The following is a 26,480-nucleotide window of genomic DNA, read 5'->3' on the forward strand; positions in this document are numbered from 1 at the left end:
AACAGTAGCCTCACTCTGAATACAACATTACTTAGCATTCTTTATCTTAAATGTATATGCTGTAAATAGCTTTCCAACTGTCCTCCTTCCCCTTCTGGAGAAGATTCTCTCTATTGGCAATTCTTAAACTTTGATGCTATTAACTAAATCATCCTCACTTCTCATCCTGAATGAGGATGTATGCACTTCTTATCCTGAATGGTGATGTATACACCCCACCTTCTCTAGTTCTTTTCTGTCCGTCTCATCTCGATACTTTTTAAATAATGTACTTTCCATCTACATTCACCTCTCTATGCAAATTTGTGTTTAAAAAAGTCATTCTATAACTACATTCTAATAACTACAGTCAAATGAATAACAACTATTTTACAACCTTACTGTCATCTTCTACCTCTCGGTGCAACTAATAGTCCGTCTCAACTTGTCCCAATCCTAATACAATTGTACGTATGAATATAACTTACAAATGTATGTATGCAATACATGTTGCCATTTTCTGACTGTACCCTAATATGTTTTACTATGTAATATAAAACTTTTTGCTTATCGTCACCGTGTATTATAGATATGTAATAAAGTATTTGCTTATGGTTACTGTCTTTTTGGAGCTTTTCTACCCGGGCCTCCACTGAAAACGGGCTCCCTGAGCCCAGTGGACCTCCCCGGTCATACAGCAACTTGGCCCCCACAGGTTTCTCTCTGCATCACCATTTCCTATTACAGTCGTATCTGCTTCCTTAACATTAGGGTTCTGATCTTCCAAAGACCAGTCTTTCCCTTAAAGAAATACAGCTACATCATCACTGCTGTAAAGAGAAAAAAGCCATTTGAAAGAAAGCTGCACATCTCTAAAGTCAGGCAAAGTATCAAAGAAACAATTACAAAGGAGATAAGAATATAGTATTGTTTCTCCTAACTTGGGGACTGAGAAACTATGAGGAGAAGGTACTTTCCAGTGCTGTCTGGCAGAAATTATTAATACTGGAGAACTATAAGGATGCTGAACTGACATGATGGAGCGATACTTAAGTTTATAAAAGACTCACTTCCACATCTTAAAGATGTGTCAGTGGTGCACTGGGCACCTACTACTAAATGTCAGTGAAAGGGATGCCAGTTAAGCAAGTTTTATTGACTTTAAAGCAAAACAGTCAAACAAATAAATCACTTTTCCTATTTATTTACCGATTGACTTTTGATTATTTTACCAACTCTTCACATCAAGTGATTTCATTTAGTAATGCCTGTATTCCCACTCTTACTGGAATCCACATCAGTGGGCTGAATCAGTGCTTTTTAAACAACATCACTGAAGTCACTAAATAATGGCAAACGTTTGAATTTTAGACTTCATTTCCTTCAGAAAATGCATACCAACACAAATCCTGTTATTCTAGCAACTTTTTAAAACAATACTTAAAATATATCCCTATTTTGGGGCCTTTGTCCCTCCAGCATTTTATGGCTTTGTCCAGAATTCTTGTGTTGAGAGGTTGACAGGTATAAGACTGCCCGATCAAGCCTCAATTTATATGATGAACAAAAACCAGGGCGTTTAGTAAAACCAAAATATTGCAGACTATTAGTGTAACACTAACTATAAAATACAGACTAGCTCGCCTATACTGAGACTTAGCTTGAACCAATTAACTCGTGAAACCCTGGCTCAACGCACAAACACGCTCACTCACGAATGTAAACTATACCTCCTATCAAAACAACAGATGTACTTAAAAAAACTTTTAAACAAGAAAATGTCACATGAAGCTGCACCCATAATAAGGAATACCACAACCCACTATACACTATTCCACGCATTAGAAGAACAATTACAATTAATTTACAAACTAGACTTATTTCAAAACATTCAGCACCAACAGGACTCGAAACAGCATTATTATTAAGGCAAGCCAGTACATAGGAAGCACAACTAAATATCACAAACCGCAAAAACTATTCCAGTATTTACATTTTTTAAACTTTTTTTCTGAAAAACTGAAGCCGCTCGGTGAACTATCAAAAATTATGATCACTAAAGTAAACAGCATTCCCGAATCTGAAAAACACTTGTTTGAAAGCCTTCAAGAGAAACTCAATTACCGCATATTAAACGGGACTACAAGCGGCCTTCTTTCCAAAATGGAACACCACACCGATCCATTAAATACACTTTTGATGCATGTCACCGAATAATAAAACAGAAGCAACCTTCTACCACATATTACATGTTTGTTGATTGATACAGAACTGAAAGTAACACTAATAAACGTGGTTCCCATTAGCGTTCCTATTGGCTGCAATGACACCAGACACTGCAGAATTGTGGGAAATGTGGTCAAACGCAAATTCTTTCTGCCAGTATTAGATTAAGGGATGGTGTCTTTGTATGTCCAGCCGGTGACATATCTTCAAGCAAAGTGCACCATTACTTACTGCAAATCATATGAAGGCCTACCGTGTTATTGCGCCATGATGCTAGAAGATAAAGCCACTCCCAAGATGAATGGTAGTCACGGTGAGCTGTTGTATTCCTGTTAGAGCATGAGTCAAACTAGCTTAAGTAAATAATCAGCTATTCACACAAACAGCGGCATCCTGAACTAAATCATGCTTGAGTGCCACACCCACATGTATTGGTTTATTTACACTAACTGTCGCTTACCTTTTCAGCAAATCATTTACTTTTCTCTGTACTGATTCTAAGAGTCTCTTGCTGTATTAAGAACAGCGAGCAATTAAATCATTTCTTTACTGTGAGCTTGTTGGGTGTATTTCACGGTTTTGTCGTTCTGCGCTTTATTTTGGTTTATTTTTCACCACGTTATAGGGTTAAGCTGCGCTTAGACGTCAGGTACGACTACAGCACTAGCTGCTGAGGAGTAGGGTGAAATGTTTGTTGCCTAGTCGCTCTGTAACAGTGTGCCACGCAAATGCTTCTCTTAGTGATCACCACTGTATGTCCCTTTTACATGTAGGCCACAAATGTTAATCTTGTGCGCTCCGTCATATAGTAATTGTGGAACGTTAGCAGTCTGCCCTGCTCAGTATTTATAAAGACCATGGCATTTCACAGTTCCGTGTTTTGACAGTAGTGCTGTCATTTCAGAACTGCCCCCCCGACAGTTATCACGGAAGTTTACTCAAAAAACTTGCATATACTTAGCAACCATTCCTTTTAATTATCCCTGATTTTGACTCCCGATTTTAGCTATATCTGTCTTAATCTATTCTAATGTTTGGAAGAAAAAAAATCACTTGTTTGTGTCTTTCGGCTTTTCCCGGTTAGGGGGTCGCCACAGCAGAACTCCGGTCCGCTAATGATTGGTAGTTGATTTTTACGTGCCGAGTTACCAGCCTTGACGAACAACCTTCAACAAAGGTACGCCCATTCAGGCATGTTTCCACGCAGAAGACGCTCTAGCTGAGAATCGAACCGGGCAGCGTCTTACTGTGAGGCGACAACGCTACCGCAGCATCACCACCACCGCCGCCGTGAAAAAAATCACTTAATAATCACAATTATTGGAGTTGTAGACAACGTTTACTTTAGAAAATATATATTGATCCACATTCTCCTATTCTGTCGAGATCTCGTTAATAGTACATATATTTTAAAAACTGCTCTTAACTGTATCTGATTCTTTTGAGATCTGCCCCCAACTGGTTGAGAACCATGCTATCCCTGGTAATTATGATAATCCAACTCCCAATGATTCATTCTATCTTAACCAAACCCTCTGCCTGTCCTTCTGTCTCCCCACATATCTCACACTATACCCCCTCCAGAACTCTCAGAAGTTCAGACCAACAACCCAAAAATCCATACACACCCGCCCTAGCCTGGAAAAAAACTTCCCTTGCACATGAGAAACATATCATATGTACAAGAATTCAAAAAAGCATTAAAAAAAAATCTGCTTCAAACCTAGACCTGTCACTGTAGTAAGTCTAACACAAACCACCCTCCCTAATTCCACTTCCGTCTCCCAATCTGTCTGCTCCGCTATCACTTTACTTGTATCCTCCATAGTCTCCTTATTATTATGAATATGAATAATACTGTCATTTCTCTCATTATTCACATAGCTACCATACCCTCCTTATTTCTCTGAATAATACTCTCATTCACATAGCTACAAACTCGTATTACAATTCTCTAAACTTCTAAACCTGGGCACAGCACTGTGTTGTCTGTCATCCTATCAGCCTTGTCAAAGCATAACTACCTCTGACAACTTCTCATAATTTTTATACATTGGGTAGCGTTCGAAAGACATGCGTGCGTAAATGGGCGTGCCTTCGTTGAAGGTTGGGCGTCGAGCTAGCACCTCGACATTTCGTAAAAATCTACTGCCAATCATTAGCGGACCGGAGTTCCGCTGTGGCGACCCCTTACTGGGAAAAAGCCTAAATATAAACAACAACAACTTGACTGTGACCTATAGGTCGTCCGCGGTGGTGCAGCGGTAGCGTAGTTGCCTCACAGCAAGAGGTTCTCCCGTTTGATTCTCGGCTGGAGTGCGGGGAGTACCTTCTGTGTGGAGTCTGCATGTCCTCCCTGTGGTTGGGTGGGCACTCGAAAGACATGGGTAAATGGGCGTGCCTTTGTTGAAGGTTGAACGTCGAGCTGGCACCTCGGCTTTCGTAAAAATCTACTGCCAATCATTAGCAGACCGGAGTTCTGCTGTGGCGACCCCCTAAGCCGAAAGACCAACAACAACTTGACTGTGACCTATCAAACCTTAGCTGATCTCCTATTCCATATGTTTGCATGCTTTTGTGAATTTAATCTCATTGTATGTTTTCATTATGCTTGAGAGTGCCTTCCTTTTTCCATATAGTTCAATTGTATATATAATTTTCTTTCTATGGACTGTATAAATCATAATTTTGCATTTTTTTTAATGAATTAATACTATGCAGTTGTTTTTTTCTGTGGAGCTTTTGTCCCCGGGCTTCCGCTGAAAAAGGGCACTAGCTCAGTCGGACTTTCCCGGTCAACAGATGTCAAATAAATAACTGCATTTAAAACAACTACTTACATTATCCTTTGTGTATGTGCTGCAGGATATAGCTCAAATATGGTTACCACCTGTCCCTGTTGGTGAGGGACAGTCCATCTTTAGCCAGTTTTGTCCTAAAAAAAAAAACAGCAAAGCAGTAAATGTCCTGAGATTTTCAAAAATATTTCCTACCTTTTCTTTAATAGTTGCATAAAACTATTATTTTGAATCTGAAATATGTAAATGTTATATGAAATAGCACAAGCAACTCAAATGCTCAAATAATAAGGTTTTATTTTGGCAAAGTTCTCTCCTTTGCAGTGGGTATGTTTTGTCCTGCAAAACCTCACATTTCTAGAAATAATATCCCACTTGGGGCATTTGAATAGGTGGGGACCCTAAGCTCAAAAGCTTTATTTGGGGTCTTGCTGCTATACCTTTTCCTTCTAGACATGGAAAGGGGAAATGTCAAATAAATACCACATGCAAATTTGTATGTGTATACATATATTTTCTATACAATGTATATATGCAGTACATGTGTATATGTATGTATATTTTACATATAACATATATATAATGCAAATAGCTGTGCATTTGCCCAAAGTGTACACTGTTGCATAATGTTAATGAACAGACATATTTCATCTGACATCTAATTACTAAATGATATGGCTAAGTCAATGGCATTACCAGCCAGTGTACATATATATTTGTATGTTCTTCTTGGCAGATTCGTGCTTCCCCACATCTTGCTATTTTTTTTTTTAGCATCTTTATTAAATTGCCAAAATCAAAAAAAAAAGCACAATTCTAGCTGCAGATAACCTTTCAGGTGACTACATCAAAATAAATAACAACAGACCCGCTGGCTTATCCAGTCTCCATACTTTGTAGCTGTTCCATTGCACAGAGCCATGTCCCAACCCTCTGGAAAAAAATCTTATATCATACCTCTTCATAAAAGCAGAAATTGAACAGAATTCTGTAACTACAAACCTATCACAATACTGTTTCCCTTATCAAAAATCCTAGAGAAATGTACTTAAAAACATCTCCTTGATCACCTCACTACCAACAGCCTCCTGTCACAGACCCAACATGCCTTTCTTCTAATCCATAGCACTACCACTGCCCTTCTTTTTTCACCAACACAGTCTATCTTCATAGAAATACAGATCATTAGTCTCTTCCATCTTCTTTGATTTACCCAAACATTTGGCAGTGTCTCTCATCCTAGACTACTAACTACTCTTCTTCCTAGGCCTGGCCAAGCATAAAATCTCAGTTTGCATAACACAAGTTTACAATTATGCAGATGGACTCCCTATACGTAAAACTTCAAAAATGTAAAATTCTGTCCCACTATGACTAAAAACACACCGAAATGGAAAATCCATCAAAAAACAAAGTATCACCGGAGACAAAAAAATGGATCTGCTGCATATCACCAGTCTGACTGCTATAATACCAATATATTTTGTCTCCTCTTATTTGTAGAACAAATCATAACTGTACTCCTTTCCTTACTTCTGATTGCTCATTACAGTAACTTTCTCCTCCTCTCACTCAACTATGTTTCCTTACTATTGTTGTCTTCCTGATGTAATTTTTCTACTCTTAGAAGTATTTTTTTTCTCACAAGAAATGATCTTACTACACCAGGGACCTATATTGAGATTAATTTATTCCAATGCAGTAAATTCACTGTTGCTTGTAAACTGTTTTTTTTCTGTATAAATATCTCCTCTTTATATGTATGTGATGCATATGTTAGATGAGGATTCCTGTACTGTATGTAATATCTGACTTGTTTTTGCATACTCTGTTTTATGCATAATTTTATACTGTACATAATTCACCAATTTTTGTTTAAACTTTCATGTTTGTTTTACTAATTGTACAATATTTGGAGAATTCTTCCTGAGCCTTTGAAGAAAAGGGTTTCATGGTAAACCCCCAGAGTGTCCTGGTAAACAAAGGCAAAATTAATAAAAATAAAATAAATACTCTATCCTGGTTTGATAGCAATCTTTTTTTTATTTTTAAGCAAGAAATATCTTTATTAAATTATCACTTATGACATAGGCAATCATACATTTATGGAAATGGAAACAAAGCATATTGACATAATCTTAGATGCAAGGCATAATACATTACAAACTGTACTGACATAATTTTACTTGAAAATGTTATACATCACTTATAGTCTGCCCAATCATTGTCGGTCAGACATTACATATCTCATTCAGATCATGCCTTCTTTTAAACCTCATTCCTCCCCTGTATGTATTATTCCCACAATTCCCATTTTTCTATATAAATTGGTCCGACCATTTTCTAAGGATCTCATTTCCAGCTGCTTTTATATTGTTACTGTATTCACTGATTCTAGTACAGTTGGTTTAGACTTTGATTTCCATTTTCAAGTAATTGCATTTTTGACAGCCACCATAATTCTCAGCAAGGCCTTACTATGTCTACACACTTCCAATTCTGTATCATAGCACAGAAAAATAATTTCCCTAGATACATTCATTTGCTCACCCATTATCTCTGATAGAGTAGTCTGTAGGGAATATTTAAAGTCTGCCAACTCATTGCATTCCTGGAAAATATATTCCCAATTATCTCTATCTTCACCATCACGCCTCCAACATTTGTTATCTACCTGAGGAAAACATTGTCTGGAGTCTGCATGGGGTATAAAAATACCTGTGTAAACATTTCTAAGCAAAAATCCCAGATATTCTAGTTTTTTTTTCCATATTTGGGAGACGTACATATATTCTCCCATTGTTTCTTTGTGAATCACTTATCCAGTCTCTCTTCCAATCCTTTCTAACCTCTTCTGATAGATTCTTAAAGTTATCATGCAATATTTTATATGTTGCATTAATTATTCCTTTTTTAACCGCAGCTTCTCTTCTAGATTCTACTAAAAACTCTACCAATGGTGTTTTTTCATTTAGGACCCTCCCATTTCTTTCTCTTTGCCTGTACTCTGATATCAGTCCTTGATAGGGAAGGCAATCTCTAACCTGCAGTCCAGTTAGATTTTTTGGCATCTTCCCTTTCTGTTACCTTTTGCTCTCTAGTTATTTACTGCTAATACCTTGGTTCCTTTTCCAGTTTTCTCCAATAAATTCCAGCCCCTCTTGCTTATTGTTTGTATCCCTAATCACAGTAATCCCTATCAGCAGAATCTCCTTTCTCCATTCCCGTGATGGCTTAGTTCTTAGAATACTGTCTGATATTGAATATAATATCCTGTATGATTATTGTTATTTTCCTTAAAGATCTGCATCCAAAATCCCAGTCTCTCCTTGTTTCTTGTGCTTCTACCCTGTTTCATCATCATCTCTTTCTACTTTGAATTGTAGGTTTCTGCTTGTGCTATTTATAGAGCCTTAACTGTGTAGCTCTAAAATACCTTGTGATGACCCACCACTGCTCACCGGTAATCAAGGAGCCTCAATCCTCACCACTGGCAACAGTTGGGGACGTTCACTGAGAAGATGACAGGTACACACACAATATTTCCAGATGTAGCTCTCTGCATAAAGTGCAATTTCCCTTAACAGCACACAGAATCCACAGTCAGTCCGGGGCTGGTTTCCCCCTCTTCCTCCAGATCCCCAATAAGACTCCACACTGGCACAGCTATAGAGTTGAGATCTCAGCTGAGTGATTAGGCCAAGACCTCCAGCACTCTCTCTGTCCAACCAGTGCTTCGTATTCCTGCCCAAGTAGGTGACACACACTCTTTAAGGTTTAATTTACGCAGACACACACACACACACCTGGGAAAAACTGGCACAGGTTTACTAGTTATACCTCATTCTGCCCAGACTATAAGGTAGTTTTTGCTGCCACCAGGCATTCCTTATCAGCTACTTTAAGGCCCTTCCAAGGGCACCCAATATACTGAATGATATTAATATTAATAGAAATGGTAGTTTAACCAAGAGCAAAGCTATTAGGAGTGGTCCACACAGTGTCACCAAATAAATAGCAAATAATCTCAAAATTTAAATATCCCTACACAGATCAGCCACAATGAAAGGTTTAAATTTATTTAATAAATAATAAAAGTATTGGACAATACTAAATATATATTCACAATGACATCAGAGTTCAAAACCACAGGAAATATTTAAAACAACATTGTAGGGCAGTCATATCTAAACTTGTGTCTTTCGGCTTTTCCCGGTTAGGGGTTGCCGCAGCAGAACTCCGGTCCGCTAATGATTGGTAGTTGATTTTTATGTGCTGAGTTACCAGCCCTGACGCACAACCTTCAACGAAGGTACGCCCATTCACGCATGTCTCCACGCAGAAGACGCTCTAGCTGAGAATCGAACCGGACAGCGTCTTACTGTGAGGCGACAACGCTACCGCAGTACAGTCATATCTAAACTAAGCTTCACTGTATTCCTGACTGACAATAAGAGAATTACTATAACCTCTGAACTTACTAATAGAGCAAGGCAGATGTGGTGAATGGATCTTCTAGTTGTTGTCAGGTCCAAGACTAATATCTCAAATATTACTGCTGGGATAGCATTTAGCAACTGCGTGTAAAAATACGTAGATAAGGGCTTTTCCTCAGATCCCTGGCAGATGCTAGAAGTCATAAAACAATTACATTCATCCACATTTCAAGACTAGTAGTTAGTTCACCCTAAAGACAATACAGAAAGTTTCCTAGTACAGACATTGTCTCTCTCATTGCATTGAAAACTGAAAGATACCATCTTTTATGGTCTAGCCATAAAGTAATTTAATTTCAGTTATTTTTGTAAAGTTTGCTGAACTGAAGTTAATCTCCTGTATTCCAGTTTCCACTGTTAAAATATATGCATTTAAACAGCTACAATAATACAATAATGCATGTACATTTCTGTTCTCTTCCAGTGGGGCACACTGTGGATCCATTTTAAAGACAGGCATTTTTATAAAATACGTTTTCAACACATCTGTACAAACCAATTTGATATACACATGACGTGCAGTTCTAATACAGTTGTAACACAAGCATCTTATATAAATTATATTGATATTCACAAATAACATATAATTATTTGCAAAATTCCATACAGCTGTGCTGGCAGTATCTTGCTTTGTCACACTTCTTCCCCCCTTCGAAGACTCAAGCTAGTTTTTCTGGTGACCCTTGAGAAATGTTGCTTGAGAGGGATGAGCCTATCTGGGAATAAATTACCCCATATCCTGTCTTGAGATCCCGGCTGCCTTGGTATTGCTAACCCCAGTACAGTGCTGCACTGTTTATAGTATATGCCTGCAACCCTAGGCTCCACCATAGTAACTTGGGGTTTGGCTGGCTGGCTTCCAGTAACCATAGCTCCCCCTCAGACTCCTCCTGCCTTCTACTGCAAATACTTAGCACCAAGGTCTCCCTATCATGGTAAGGTTTCATGGTGTTAACATGGTATAGCTTATGTCCCTGCCTCCTGCCTAGCAGTTCTGCCATGTAGTTAACATCACTGACCTTTCTTGCCACTTTGAAGGGTCCCTCACAAGCTGCCTGCAGCTTGTTGTATCTGACAGGAATGAGAACCATAACCTGCTGTCCCACAGCATACTCTCTTGCTTGAGCATTCCTGTCATACCAGACCTTTTTCTGCTGTTCGGCTTCTTCCAGGTTCTCCTCGGCCAAGCCCATGAGGTCCCTGAGCCTTGTCCTGAGGTTTAGGACATGTATCACAACAGATTCCTTGTGGGTTTCATACACACCCTCCCCCTCATTGCAAATCATATCTAGAGATCCCTCATCCTGTGCCCATATAGCAACTCAGAGTGAAAAAGCTGTGGATTCCTGGGGCACCTCTCTAAGTATACAACGGATGGGACAAATATTTGTCCCACTCCCTCTTAAACTGGTCTGCAAATGCCCATAGCATGGTCTTTAGTGTAGTGTTTAACCTCTCTACAAGGCCATTAGTGTGGGGATGGTAGGGGGTGGTCCTTATGTGCTTCACCCCACAGTGCTTCCACAGACAAGCCAGTAGGTCTGACATGAAATTGGCACCTCTGTTATTCAACATTTCTTTGGGAAACCTACCCTGCTGAAAATCTCTAGTAAAGCATTTGCCACCTTTTCTGTCTGGATGGAGGACAGAGCCACCGCCTCAGGGTATCTGGTAGCATAATTTACTACCACAAGGATATAGTTCCCTGTGGAACCTGGGGTACTCAGAGTTCCCACAGTATCCATAGCTACCCTCTGATACGGCTCCTCAGTCACAGGCAATGGCATCAAAGGAGCTTTCACCTTGTCTCCTGCCTTGCCTACCTTTTGGCACTGCTCACAGGTCCTGCAGTACCCAAGTGACTGACACACACACTCTTTGAGGTTTAATTTACACACACACACACACACACACACACACACACACACACACACACACACACACACACACACACACACACCTCTGGGAAAGGCTGGCAAAGGTTTGCTAGCTATGCCTCCTTCTGCCAAGACTATAAGGTAGTTTCTGCTGCCATCAGTCAGTCGCTCCTTATCAGCTAATTTAAGGCCCTTCCAAGGGTACCCAATATACTGACTTAAATATCTCTACACAAATCAGCCACAATGAAAGGTTTAAATATATTTAATAATAAAATAATAGGACAATATTAAATATATATTCACAGTGACAGAGTTCAAAACCACAAGAAATATTTAAAACAACATTGCAGGACAGTCTCATTTAAGTAAAGACAAACATCTAAACTAAGCTTCACTATATTCCTGACTGCATCTAAGAGAATTACTATAACCTTTGAACTTACTAATAGAGCAAGGCAGATGTGGTGAATGGATCTTCTAGTTGTTGTCAGGTCCAAGACAGAATACAGAATGCTCTGTCTCACTAAGAGACTTCTCAAATATTACTGCTGGGATAGCATTTGGCATCTACCCATAAAAATTACATAGATAAGGGCTTTTCCTCCTATCTGTGACAGATGCTGGAAATCATAAATCAATTACATTCCTCCACATTTCAAGACTAGTAATTAGGTCACCCTAAATACAATACATAAAGTGTCTTAGTACAGATACTGTGTCTCTTGCTGCACTGAAAACTGAACGCTACCCTCTTTGTATGCCCTAGCCATAAAGTAATTTAATTTCAGTTATTTTTCCAAAGTTTGTTGGACTGAAGTTAATCTCCTGTATTCCAGTTTACACTGTTAAAATATATATATTTAAACAGTTACAATAGTGCATGTACATTTCTGTTCTGTTCCAGTAGGGCACACTGTGGAGCCATTTTAAACACAAGCATTTTTATAAAATATGTTTTCAACATGTCTATGCAAACCAGTTTGACATACACTTCTGATACAGTTGTAACACAAGCATCTTATGTAACTCATGTTGATATTCAGAAAGGACATATAATTTAGAAAAATTCCATATGGCTGTGCTGGCAGTATCTCCCTTTGTCACATACACCTGCAAATTAGGTAATCCCAACCCAGCCTGTTCTTTTGGAAGAATCAACTTATCCCACTTAACTCTTGCTTGCTTCCCCTCCCAGATAAAATCCTTCAGCTCTATTAATTGCTGTCTCCAACTTCTCCTCTGGTTGATAAAGTTATGTTTGACCTGTGTATATAATTAAAAAAGCGAAAAACATTTTAATTGATTGTATTTTACTATCCTTATTCATATAACTGAGCTTCTAATTTCTCAGTTTTGTATTTATGTTTTGTTTAGTCTCTTCTAAACAGAAGAGAAACTTCTAAAAAGAGGAAAGAAGGGGAGTCTCCTCCCCTTCCCTCCTCACTCAATCTCTCAGACCTGCTATAACATGCTTAACTACCTCACTTCATCTCCACTCCAAATACATATCCAACTGACATACACCTAGCTTCCTCTCACTACCACGTATACTACTCACTCAGTCTCCCGTCTCACTCCTCTATTTTCCCTTTCCATCCCATTAGCCCTTCTAGCCTGTTCCACCTTTGTGTGGAGCTTCTGCTTTATATCTGCTTGAGTTTACTGCAATATTTGTATATAGATTTAGGTGTATGAGTTTAGAACAGTATCCATTTGAGCTTAGTACTGTCTGTATATACATATTACCATTATTCCTAACCTCTATCTAGATATTGGTATATCTGTTCATTACTATGTTTCATATTGTATGTATAGTTAATCTTTGCTGCAGTATGTATTATTTGCTATTGTTTGCATAATCAATTGTTCTTCATGTACTCTGCTGCTTATTTATTGTTCTATGGAGCTTTTCTATCCTGGCCTCCACTGAAAAAGGACCTGTGTCCAGTTGGAATTTCCCGGTAAACAAATGTAAATAAATTAACATCGGAATGTTTTTAATCCATACTCTTAAGTATTTCATTTTATCATGTCCCCATGAATATGGATATTGCTAAACTAATTTGTGTGTGTGGGTACATAATTGACAGCTATTGTCTTTGCTTTAGCTTCATTTATTTTGTATCCCAAAAAGATTTGAAACATGTAAAACTGTCTCAAAATGTTCCACAACACAGGAATATTTTTTCTGGTTTTGTCAGGTATAAAATATCAGTTGCAAATAGAGCCAGCTTTTCTTGACTACCATACCAATTATATCCTTGAATTTTGGAGTCCCTTATTTTCTTTGCCAGTGCTTCTAAATTTAATATAAATAACAAAAAGGAAAGCGGACACCCCTGTCTGGTCCCTCTGCTCAAGCAGAATTTTTTAGAGAGGATCCCAACCACTTTAATTTTCACCTTTAATCCCTCATATATCCTCCTAATCAACCTTATCATTTTATCAGGGAATACAAATGCTTCCAATGCCCTGCTCATAAAGTCCCAGCTTACTCTGTCAGTTGCTTTCTCTGCTTCAAGATACACCAGCAACAGCAGTATTTTCTTATATTTTGCTTCTCTCTGGATCATCAGTGTTCTGTTAATGTTGTCAAATGACTGCCTGCCCTCCACAAAGCCGCATTGGTCCATATCTATCAATTATGGCATCACTTTTGCCATTCTTTTAGCCATTATAGACATGAACACTTTATAATCATGGTTTAGTATTGAAATGGGCCTGTGTGAAGCTGGATCTGTTGGGTCTTTACCCTCTTTAGGTATTACAGTCACCACCTATTTCTTCCTGGATGTTGGTAATTTTCCTCCTCTTAAAATACTGTTAAACAAAACCTTCTAGATCTTCATCAGTTTTCCTCCTAGATTCCAGATATCCACAGGAATACAATCTATTCCCTGGGCTTTCCTGTGGATTAGTTATACATCACCATCTCTATCTCATCTCCTCCTGTCCTTTTAGCAATTGCACCTCATCTACCTCTAACCTTGGCGTATTTAATTCCTTCATAAACCTTTCTATTTGTACATTTTTTTGATTTCAGTATTTGTGTGCTTTATTTAGACTTTCATAGCATTTCCAAAATATTTTTAGCACCTCTACACAATTTCTTGTTATCTTCCTTGTTATACACTTCCTAAGCTTGGCAACAGCCCTTACTACTTTCTGTTCCTTGAGTCATTCTGCTAAAAATTTTTGTGTTCTAGAGTTATCAAAAAACAGTTGCTTAACAACAATCTTAAACTCATACATATTATCAAGGTAATTCCTTATTTTCTGTTTAGCATTCTGTAGTTGCCCCTATTCTTGTTCTGTGAGATCCCCCCTGTTCTGCAATACTTTAACATTTGTCTGTCCTTCTAAATAATTCTTGTTACTTCTTAACCATCTCTCTCTTTCTGTTATTTCCACAATATTTTTAAACTCCACTTTAATTTTATCCCACTCCCTAGCTATATTTTCAGAAGAAATATCTACAATCTTTAATAGTTCATGAATAATTTCCACTGCCCATTCCTTAAATTCCTCTTTTCAACAGATGGTTGGGATTTTTTATGTCATTACCCTTTGTTTTTATTTTAGTTATTATTGGTGCATGATCTGAAATATTTTTTTGGGTACATAGCGAGACTTTCAATTAAATGCACATGTTCCTGTGAAATGTAAACTCTGTGCAGCCTAGCCCAGTTTTTGTATCTTGGGGGATAAAATATAAATTAATTCTGAACTAGTACTGAATTCATATCTTCCATTCCAAATATTTTCACAAATGTCTTCAGAAATCTACCCTTCTTTGTTATATTTTCCCTTCTGGTCCCTCCAGGCACATCTTCAATGTTGCAAGTTAAATTCCAGTCCCCACCTATAAGTAATATTCATAGGTTCATAGGTTGGTACTTGGCTATCAGCACCAGGGCCTATATAAGCCTAGCCATAACAATTCTGTGGCTATTTCTTCCCACACTGTTTACTTCCCTAGACCCCTGTCTAGCAGGGCGACTGACGTGATCCCCGGGGTGAATTTCCTTTCTCCCATCCAATCGTCAAGGTTCCTTTTGAAGAGGGCCAAAGAGGCACTCTGCTTGACATGTATGGGCAATGTATTCCAGAGTCTGGGGAGTCTCTGGGTCAGGAACCTATCCCTCCAGCATGTTTTGTTTATTGTGATGACAAGGTTTAGATCCCTGGAGCGTGTGGCTCTGAGGGATTGGGATTTCTTTAAGTGTAGCATGTCCAACAGCTCTGGGTTTGACATGGCCTTGTATGTTAAGCAGAGATCACCTCTGAGTAGACTATATGCGACAGAGTATAGCTGGAGTTTTTTTAAAGCAGTCAGCGTAGGGCATCTGCTTTAGGCCTGTGATTCTTTTAGTGAGGTATTTCTGTGGTCTTTTCAGTTGTTGCATATGTCTTGAGAGGTACATACCAAACGGGGCGTTGTATTCTATAATGGGTCTAATGAGGGATGAGTACAGTGGGACAATGACCTCCTTTTTTCTGGATGAAAAGCCCTTAGTGATGAGGTGTGCCACATAGAAGGATTTCCTGACTTGATGAAAGCTGATTATTTCTCGCAGAATTTTCTTTAGCTCCATTATAGCAGTTTTAGGTGGAATATAAGTGCATGCCAGTGTAATCCTCCATCCTTGTCAGTAGCCCCTTAGTAGTACAAATCTGCCATTATTATCTTGTTTATCCTGTTCTGTCACTGTTGGAGCTGCTGTTGCAATTAATATAAATACTTCTCTTTTCCATTGTCCCAGGTATTCCACTGAATAACCACCCTGAGAAACCTTCTTTATCAAATTTACATGTTCAGTTCATTAAAGTGTGTCTCCTGTAGCATAGCTATTTGCACTCTACATTTTTTTAACATACTACACTGATCTTTCTTTTTTGTATTTATCAGTGAAATCATTGGCAATTAAAGACATTACATAAAGCATCAGTGTGTTAAAAAGTTGTTATTCCCATCTTTTATGTGTAACAGTTTTTTGTTATGTGTCTAGTTCCAGCTTTTGTGTTACATGCATACACTCTTTGGCAGGTTGATCTTTTATACATTTGTTTCTTGTCGTATCCATTTGAGCCTATGTCGCATCTTGCAAAACTTTTTGTTTTATTGAAAGCCCTCAAAAAATAAAAACACACTCTAATACCCCCTAAAACCTATTAACTTAATACTAACACACAAAACTATATAAATCTTCAAATATTGAAGTTTTACCCTCCTAATAGTAACAAGTATCCCAGACTCATGGCCACACTCGTAGACTTGGGTTAACCTAAAATAAAGGCTAGCCATGCTTTATAGTTATCTCAGCTGGGAAAACACTTGAATGCTTTCAGAAAACATTATCTCCTAGCATTTCTCTTTATCAGATTGTCTCCATGAAAACATGAGGACCAGATACAAAGTTGCCACAAAAGCATACATTTATTTGCTAAAGCTTTATAATAATCATCTTTTTCTGTTTGCTTTCTCTTAAAACTTATTACTAGATCAAACTAAGGGCCTTAATCCAGTCATACCCCTATGCAAGAATGAGAAAAAGCATATCAGTTTTTATTTTGTCATGCTGTTTTGACCATACTTTTCTTCTTTTTTTCACATTGCAGTGCCTGCATTTATGCACAAGCCAGTGCCTTTCTTTGTGCGGGTCCCAAGCCTGGATAAATGGGGAGGGTTGCGTCAGGAAGAGGGCATCCGGCGTACAATTTTGCCAAATCATACATGCAGACAACAGTACAGATATACATACCGGATCGGTCGAGGCCCGGGTTGACAACGACCGCCACCAGTACTGTTGGCCAACAGGGTGATGGCGGAAATTGGGCTACTGTTGGCCGAAGGAGGAGAAGAGGGGGAAGGCATGCCCGAAGGCAGGTAAAGGCTAGGACTGTGATAGTGAGGGTCGGAACTTTGAATGTTGGCAGTATGACTGGTATAGGGAGAGAGCTAGCTGATATGATGGACCGAAGGAAGGTTGGTATATTGTGTGTGCAAGAGACCAGATGGAAGGGGAGCAAGGCTAGGTGTATTGGAGGCGGTTTCAAATTGTTTTATCATGGTGTGGATGGGAGGAGAAATGGCGTAGGCATTATCCTGAAGGAACAGTATGCTAAGAGTGTTTTGGAGGTGAAAAGAGTGTCGGATAGAGTGATGTTTTATGAAGATGGAAATTGATGGTGTAATGATGAATGTTGTTAGTGCATATACTCCACAAGTTGGGTGTGCGACGGATGAGAAAGAAACATTTTGGAGTGAGTTGGATGAAGTGGTGATGACTGTACCCAAGGGTGAGAGACTGGTGATTAGAGCAGATTTCAATGGGCATGTTGGTGAAGGGAACAGAGGGGATGAGGAAGTGATGGGTAGGTATGGTGTGAAGCAAAGCAATGCAGAAGGTCAGATGGTAGTGGATTTTGTGAAAAGGATGGACATGGCTGTGATGAATACATATTTTAACAAGAGGGAGGAGCATAGGGTGACATACAAGAGTGGAGGAATATGCACACAGGTGGATTATATCTTATGTAGAAGGGCCAGTCTGAAGGAGATTGGAGACCGTAAAGTGGTGGCAGGGGAAAGTGTAGTTAGGCAGCATAGGATGGTGGTTTGTAGGATGACATTGGTGATCAAGAAGAGGAGGATGAGTGTGAGGGCAGCACCAAGGATCAAATGGTGGAAATTGAAAAAGGGTAATTGTGAGGTGGTGTTCAGGGAAGAGTTAAGGCAGGCACTGGATGGCAGTGAAGAGTTACCGAATAGCTGGGTAACTACAGCAGAGCTAGTAAAAGAGATGGCTAGAAAGGTGCTTGATGTGACATCTGGAAAGAGGAAGGAGGACAAGGAGATCTGGTGGTGGAATGAAGAAGTACAGGAGAGTATATAGAGAAAGAGGTTGGCGAAGAAGAAGTGGGATTGTCAGAGAGATAAAGTAGACAAGAGTATAAGGAGATGAGGTGCATGGCAAAGAGAGAGGTGGCGAAGGCTAAGGATAAGGCGTATGAAGAGTTGTGTAAAAGGTTGGACACTAAGGAGGGAGAAAAGGATCTGTACCGATTGGCTAGACAGAGGGACCGAGCTAGTAAAGATGTGCAGCAGGTAAGGGTGATAAAGGATAATGAGGGGAACGTACTCACAAGTGAGGAGAGTGTGTTGAGCAGATGGAAAGAGTACTTTGAGGGGCTGATGAATGAAGAGAATGAGAGGGAGAAAAGGTTGGATGATGTGCGGATAGTGAATCATGAAGTGCAGTGGATTAGCAAGGAGGAAGTAAGGATAGCTGTGAAGAGGATGAAGAATGGAAAGGCTGTTGGTCCAGATGACATACCTGTGGAAGCATGGAGGTGTTTAGGTGAATTGGCAGTGGAGTTTTTAACTAGATTGTGTAATGAAATCTTGGAAAGTGAGAGGATGCCTGAGGAATGGAGAAAAAGTGTTTTGGTACCAATTTTTAAGAACAAGGGTGATGTGCAGAGCTGTAGTAACTAAAGAGGGATTACATTGATCAGTCACAGCATGAAGTTATGGGAAAGAGTAGTGGAAGCTAGGTTAAGAAGGGAGGTGATGATTAGTGATCAGCAGTATAGTTTCATGCCAGGAAAGAGCACTACAGATGCGATGTTTGCTCTGAGAGTGTTGATGGAGAAGTATAGAGAAGGTCAGAAGGAGTTGCATTGTGTCTTTGTGGATTTAGAGAAAGCATACGACAGGGTGCCTAGAGAGGAGTTGTGGTATTGTATGAGGAAGTTGGGAGTGTCAGAGAAGTATGTAAGAGTGGTACAGGATATGTATGAGGGTAGTGTGACAGCGGTGAGGTCTGCTGTGGGAGTGACGGATGCGTTTAAGGTGGAGGTGGGATTACATCAAGGATCAGCTCTGAGCCCTTTCTTATTTGCAATGGTGATGGACAGGTTGTCAGACGAGATCAGACATGAGTCCCCGTGGACTATGATGTTTGCAGATGACATTGTGATCTGTAGTGAGAGTAGGGAACAGATGGAGGAGACCCTGGAGAGGTGGAGATATGCTCTAGAGAGAAGAGGAATGAAGGTCAGCAGGACTAAGACAGAATATATGTGTGTGAATGAGAGGGAGGATAGAGGAATGGTGAGGATGCGGGGAGTAGAGGTGGCGAAGGTGGATGAGTTTAAATACTTGGGATCAACTGTTCAGAGTAATGGTGAGTGTGGAAAAGAGGTGAAAAAGAGAGTACAGGCAGGATGGAGTGGGTGGAGAAGAGTGTCAGGAGTGATTTGTGACAGATGAGTACCAGTAAGAGTGAAAGGGAAGGTCTACAAGAGGGTAGTGAGACCAGCTATGTTATATGGTTTGGAGACAGTGGCATTGACAAAAAGACAGGAGTTGGAGCTTGACGTAGCAGAGATGAAGATGTTAAGATTTGCACCGGGTGTGATGAGGATGGACAGGATTAGGAATAAGTATATTAGAGGGTCAGCCCAGGTTGGACGGTTTGGAAACAAAGCCAGAGAGGCAAGATTACGTTGGTTTGGACGTGCTGAGGAGGGATGCAGAGAATATTGGGAAAAAGATGTTAAGAATGAAGCTGCCAGGTAACAGGAAAAGCGGAAGGCCTAAGATAAGGTTTATGGATGTGGTGAGAGAGGACATGCTGGTGTGACAGAGCAAGATGCAGAGGACAGGAAGAAATGGAAACAGTTGATCTGCTGTGGCGACCCCTAACAGGAGCAGCCGAAAGAAGAAGAAAAAGTGCCTGCATTTCTTAAAACCAAACAAGGAGAAACACAGAAGAAGGGAGAGAGTTTAAAAAAAAAAAGACCACCTGCTTGGTTTGACAGCAGCCTTAGCAATAGACAACCCCAAGGCTCAGTTCTTGGTCTCTTTCTGTTTAATACATTTATAAATGATCTTCACTAAGATATCAAACAAGCGAATTGTGCAGCATGCCAATGACTGCACCCTCTAATGCACTGCAGGAAGTCTTACATAACTCCAAACAATCGCACACATACCTTTATCCTCTTTCAAACTGGCTAGTCAATGCAAACTTGTACTTAAACCCTAAGAAAAGCAAATTAATGTTATTCACACCCTAAGAATTACACACACTCAAACACACTTTTAATATTACATCAGCCAATAACACTGCCATAGAAAAGGTAACCTCCCACAGAACTACTAGGTGTAACTACAGACAAAAATCTGAAATTTGATCCGCACATACACCAGGCCATCAAGAAAAAAGGGACTTTGCTGCTGATCAAACCCATACCACATCTAACTAATGCTACAAGGAAAAACATTGCCCAGTTCTACCTCCTTCCCACACTCCTACATGCATCAGCTATATTTACAAACCTGCAAACCACACAGCAAATAAAATTGGAGGCATGCTACAACACAGTAGCTACATTTGCTACATACCTCTATGTAGGACTCATGACTGTCTTGCTTTAAAACAACTTTGCAGTTAGAACTACCACAGCACCTATTATGTACCCATCTTAGTTGCAGTTAATATTTTTATCTACCAACTGCAATAATTGCCTCTCCCTAAAAAGCATGCTGTGGTAGCACTCACTGTGTCTTGAGTTATGTTCCTGTGAAAAACATATTCTGGCCACCACAAAGTCAACAGTGCTGCAGGAGATTCTCTGTATTTCTGTTTTGCCACCAAACATTGGAACAAGCTACCAGTTCAGCTAAAGCAAACAGTCAAATGAAAAGGCTTCAAACAAAAATTAAAACACCTGAGCGACTCTTGATTGTGCTGCTGTACCTCATCAGGATAATGTGAACATTCAAGCCACTACCATGTACGTAAGACAAATGACCTATAGACAACTTAAGCACACAATGCAAGTCACTTGCATAGCTCTACTACCTCACTTCTATTTCTCCACAAATTTCTCACATTTTCCCCACTTTCCCACCAGTTTTCCTTCTCATCTCTTTCTACCACTTCTTTCCACTTTCCCACTAGTTCCACCTATTTATCCTACTCTACCTCCTTTCTTGTACGTTCATAGGTTGTTTCTAGGGTAATGACCATTAGGGCTGTTTGAAGCCTAGCCCCTCACCCCAAACCATTTGGGTCCTGAGTATCATGGGCATCTATATATGGGGATGGCATGTTAGTAGGGAGGTTACTAAGGATTTATATGGGGGTTTAAGTTAGGAGAATAGTTTTCTTATTAACTGCCTCTGTCCATAGGAGACATGGGGGCTAGACCGGGGTAAATTTACAATTTCCCGTCCAGTTTTCAAGGTTTCATTTGAATAGGATTAGGGAAGAACACTGTTTTACATAGATGGGAAGTCTGTCACATAGTGTGGGAATCATTTGGAACACATATCTCTATCTCCAGCATGTTCTGTTTAAGTTACAAGTGAAGTTCAGATCACTGGACCTAGTGTTTCTAGTGTTTGTTTTGCCCATGTGCATCAGATCCATCAGGGCTGCGTTTGTAGAAGCCCTAATCCAGGCAAAGATTGCCTCTCAGCAGCGTATATGAGTGTAGTATAGGGTATTCATGCCGTGAATTATCCTGGTGAGAAACCTTTGTGGACATTTCCAGCTGTCACAAGTGTCTGGTTAAATACATGCCAAAGTGGACATTTTATTCAGTGAGGGGTCTGATAAGGGGCAATTAGAGTGGTATTATAACTTCTTTGGACCTGGATGCAATACCGTTACCTAGAAGTTGGGCAACATAGAATGATTTTATTATCCTATCTATGTGTTGGTCAGAAGCAAGATTGCTGCTGTGTATGTTCCCAGATGCCTTACTTCTGGCTCAACTATCATTTTATCGATTGGAATAATTAACTTGAGTGGACAGTTTTCCAAATTGTATCCATACGTCCAGGTATACCTATTTGTAAAATCTCTTTTCTCCATGTTTTTGCATTAGTGTAGTTCTTAGAATACTTTCTGCTATTTTCTAAATATAATATTCCTAGTGGTTGTTACTTTCTTTAAAAATTTGCATCCAAAATCCTAGTCTTTATCTTTTGAACCCCCCTACCCTCATCAGTTCGTCGTCATTCTTTTCCAATTTCATTTATAACCTTCTGCTTGAGTTACAGTGGATACAAAAAGTTTAGACACCCCTGTTAAAATGCCAGGTTTTTGTGATATAAAAATGAGACCACAATAAATGATTTTAAAACTTTTCCTACCTTTAATGTGACCTATAACCTGTACAATTCAATTGAAAAACAAACAAATCTGTTGGGGGGGGGGTATAAAAAATAAAACACATACAATAAGCTGGTTGCATAAGTGTGTACACCCTTAAACTAATACTGTGTAGAAACACCTTTTGATTTAATTACAACATTGTCTTCTTGGGCAGGACTCTTATCTGTATGGCACATCTTGTATTGTCAATATTTGCCCACTCTTCCTTGCAAAAGCGCTCCAAATCTGTCAAGATTTCGAGGGCATCTCTTGTGCACAGTCCTCTTCAGGTCACCCCACAGATTTTCTATTGGATTTAGGTCTGGGCTCTGGCTGGGCCATTCCAAAACTTTAATTTTATTCTGGTGAAGCCATTCTTTTGTTGATTTGGATGTATGCTTGGGGTCATTGTCATGTTGAAAGGTGAAATTTCTCTTCATCTTCATCTTCAGCTTTCTAGCAGATGCCCGAAGGTTTTGAGACAAAAGTGACTGATATTTGGAACTGTTCATAATTCCCTTCACCTTGACTAAAGCCCCAGTTCCAGCTAAAGAAAGGCAACCCCAGAGCATGATACTGCCACTACCATGCTTCACCATAGGGATGGTGTTCTTTTGGTGATGTGAAGTGTTGTTTTTGCGTCAAATGTACCTTTTGGAATTGTGGCCAAAAAGTTCAACCTTGGTCTCATCAGACCATAACACATTTTCCCGTATGCTTTTAGGAGACTTAATGTATTGTTTTGCAAATTTAGTTGGGCCTGGATGTTTTTCTGTGTAAGAAAAGGCTTCCGTCTTGCAACCCTGCCCCATAGCCCAGACATATGGAGAATACGGGAGACTGGTGTCACATATAGTACACAACCAGTACTTGCCAGAAATTCCTGCAGTTCCTTCAGTGTTGCTGTAGGTCTCTTGGCAGCTTCCATGATCAGTTTTCGTCTTATATTTTCATCAGTTTTGGAGGGACGTCCAGTTCTTTGCAGTGTCACTGTTGTCCCATATTTTCTCCACTTTTTGATGACTGTCTTCACTGTGTTCCATGGTATATCCAATGCTGTAGAAAAATGTTTGTACCCTTCTTCTGACTGATGCCTTTCAACAATGAGATCCCTTTGATGCTTTGTAAGCTCTCTGCGAACCATGGCTTTTGCTGTAGCAGGCAACTGAGTAAATGTCAGGAAAATCCTACTTAGACAGCTGAACTTTATTTGGGGTTAATTGGAGTCTCTTTAATTGATGGCAGGTGTGTACCCAAGAAGACTGAATGCTGTAATTAAATCAAAAGGTGCTTCAACAAAGTATTAGTTTGAGTGTGCACACTTATGCAACCAGTATATTGTACGTTTTTTATTTTTTATATTTTTTCCCCCAACAGATTTGTTTTTTTTTCAATTGAATTGTACAGGTTATAGGTCACATTAAAGGTGGGAAAAATTTTGAAATTATTTATTGTGGTCTCATTTTTTTATATCACAAAAATCTGGTATTTTAACAGGGGTGTGTAAACTTTTTATATCCACTGTATGTATATGTGTGTTAACTTTGTATCTCTAAAGTACCCCTTCAAATCTGGTAACCTAAAACCACCTTGTTCTGTAGGGAGAGTCAGGTTATCCTACTTAAAAAGTCTTGCTGTCTTCCCCGTCCAAATAAGGTCCTTCAGCTGTTCATTAACTGTTGTCCACAACTTCTCTGATTGATGAAAATATGCCTGACGTGTATAAGACTAAGGGGACTGAACATTTTCACTGCTTGTATCTTACTATGCATATCTAGAATTGTGAAATTCCATTTTCTCAATTTTTGTATTATCTTTTGTTTAGTTTCTTCCCACATATGCTTAGCTGCCATAACTGAATCATTTTTAATCCATACACTGGATATTTCATCTTTTAGTGTCCCCATAAATATGGGTGCTATTGAACCATTTCATGCATGAAGACATAATTTACCACTGTTGCCTTTGCTTTTTCATCATTTATTTTATATCCTGAAAAGATCTGAAACTTTCTCAGAATGTTCACAACACCCGAAGGTTTCTTTCTAGATTTATAAAGTACAAAATATTATAATCTGCAAATAAAGCTAGCTACTCTTTTTGTACCATGCTATATCCTTGAATTTGTGAAACCCTTATTTTTTTGCCAATGTTTTCAAGTATAAAGAAAATAACAGTAACAGAAGAGAACATCCCTGCCTAGTGCCTGTGTTCAAACAGCTTGTCATGGTGGATCCTTTGCCTCAGACCCTTCATATATATTTTTTTAATTTCTCCAAGTCTTTTCAGTTTGTAATTGCATGTTGGGAATGGACCCCATTCTTAAGGCAAAGTATGATTAAAGTTCATGAAATTAGTATTGTTTCAATCTTTTTATGTTGGCCAGAAGTGCTTTTCGCAGCTCCTGCAATGTACCCAGTGTTGATTATTTCTGCAGTTCATACAGTTACGTATATCGATAACATATTTAAGTACGTACAATTGTAAATTTTTTTTCATGTGACCCATTGCTGCTGCTACGCTACTGGAACTGTCTGGATATCCTTACACATTGCCCTTCTTTCTGCCTACAAATCCTGGTATTGTATGAATTTGCTCTCTCTACATAAGACACTGTAGTCACTTTGTATAGCAGTTTCATTGATCAATGCTACTTTTGTCTTCTTATCATGAACTACTTACTATACATCTAGTTTTCTCGCATGTTTTTTTGAACTGTTGGTAATGGATGATACTATGTGATATAAACTTTATCATTTTCTATAATGCTTTGTGGCTCAAGTTTCCAATGTTTTTCAGCTACTTCAATATTATAATCTTTGACAATCCTCAATACAACAGTCTTGCCACATCATTATACCTTTCAGTATACAGTCTTCTGCCATTAGTGTATCACAACCAGCAACAAGATGTGCAACTGTTTCCAATTCTGTTTTACAAAGTCTACATTTGTCTGTTTCTTCCACATATTCAATAGATTTTGTAAACCAACATGTACATAGTCCACTATTTTGGGCTGCCAATATTAACCTTTTGACTTTTGTTTTAAATTCACCTTTCCTTAACTATTCATGCGTTCAGTCCTGATCAACATGAGGTTGTACCAAGTATTTTCTATACTTGCAAGTATATTTATGAATTTTCACATTTCTTGCCTTCTCATCTTATCTTTCACCTTATATTCTTTTGTTTTTTTTGCACATTCAGTTGCTGCCTGATTTTTTATCTACTTCTGGTTTGATTTCCATTCCCACTTGACACTGATATGCTTCTGCTAAACAAAACAGGGAAGTCATCTTAGACTTACTCTCCTCATGTTTTAAAACTTTCATTTACATTTGGGTTTTGTGAGATCAGCAGATATGTTTGCAGTCCTACGATTGCAGATCTGTACATGTAATCAATTTCGAGGAGGCCCATAGCGCCTTCAGAACTGGGACTATAGTCTTGGTATACACTCATTTTTTTTTTTTATAAATCATTTGATAAGCATGAAGAATCCTTATTATTTTCCAGTTTAACCGATCCAACACCTTTTGGGGCCAGTCAACCACTCCAAAACTGTAAGTTAGGACAGGGAGATCAAATTGGTTTATAGCTTGGACTTTGTTCGTAGATGTCAGCACTGTTTTCAGTATTGGCTTCTAAAATATTCCTTACCAAGTTTTATTCATATTTGTTCATGTTTTGTAATTGTTCCTTCATCATTTCCTAAATATTTGTACACTCCCTCTTACTCAAGTTCTTTTATATCACATTCCTGTCCCAGGCTGATGTTTTCTTAGTGCTGCAGCTTTCCTGCTTTTTAAAGGTTGCGTCTGCACATTTATCAAGACCAAATTACATTCTTATGTCATCTGAAAAAGTTTTGACCTCTTGGCAGTTGTGCTTTCAGTTCTTCATCTGATGAGCTATACAGTTTTAAATCAT

The 26,480-nt window shown here is 39.0% G+C and overlaps 1 protein-coding gene across 1 annotated transcript in view; it reads left to right on the forward strand.

The window, feature by feature from the left end:
* Window positions 1-2,310: 2,310 nt before the first annotated feature.
* The window catches only part of LOC122804583 (cyclin dependent kinase 2 interacting protein), a 304,009-nt gene continuing 279,839 nt past the window's right edge, over window positions 2,311-26,480 (forward strand). The window contains exon 1 of the mRNA XM_044074535.1: window positions 2,311-2,518. Within this exon, the coding sequence (XP_043930470.1) occupies window positions 2,377-2,518 (142 nt within the window). The 5' untranslated portion in view covers window positions 2,311-2,376. The remainder of the gene's footprint in view (window positions 2,519-26,480) is intronic.

The sequence above is a fragment of the Protopterus annectens genome, chromosome 6.part0 (genome assembly GCF_019279795.1).
Source record: "Protopterus annectens isolate FY-2018-M chromosome 6.part0, PAN1.0, whole genome shotgun sequence".
Classification (NCBI taxonomy): Eukaryota; Metazoa; Chordata; order Ceratodontiformes; family Protopteridae; genus Protopterus; species Protopterus annectens.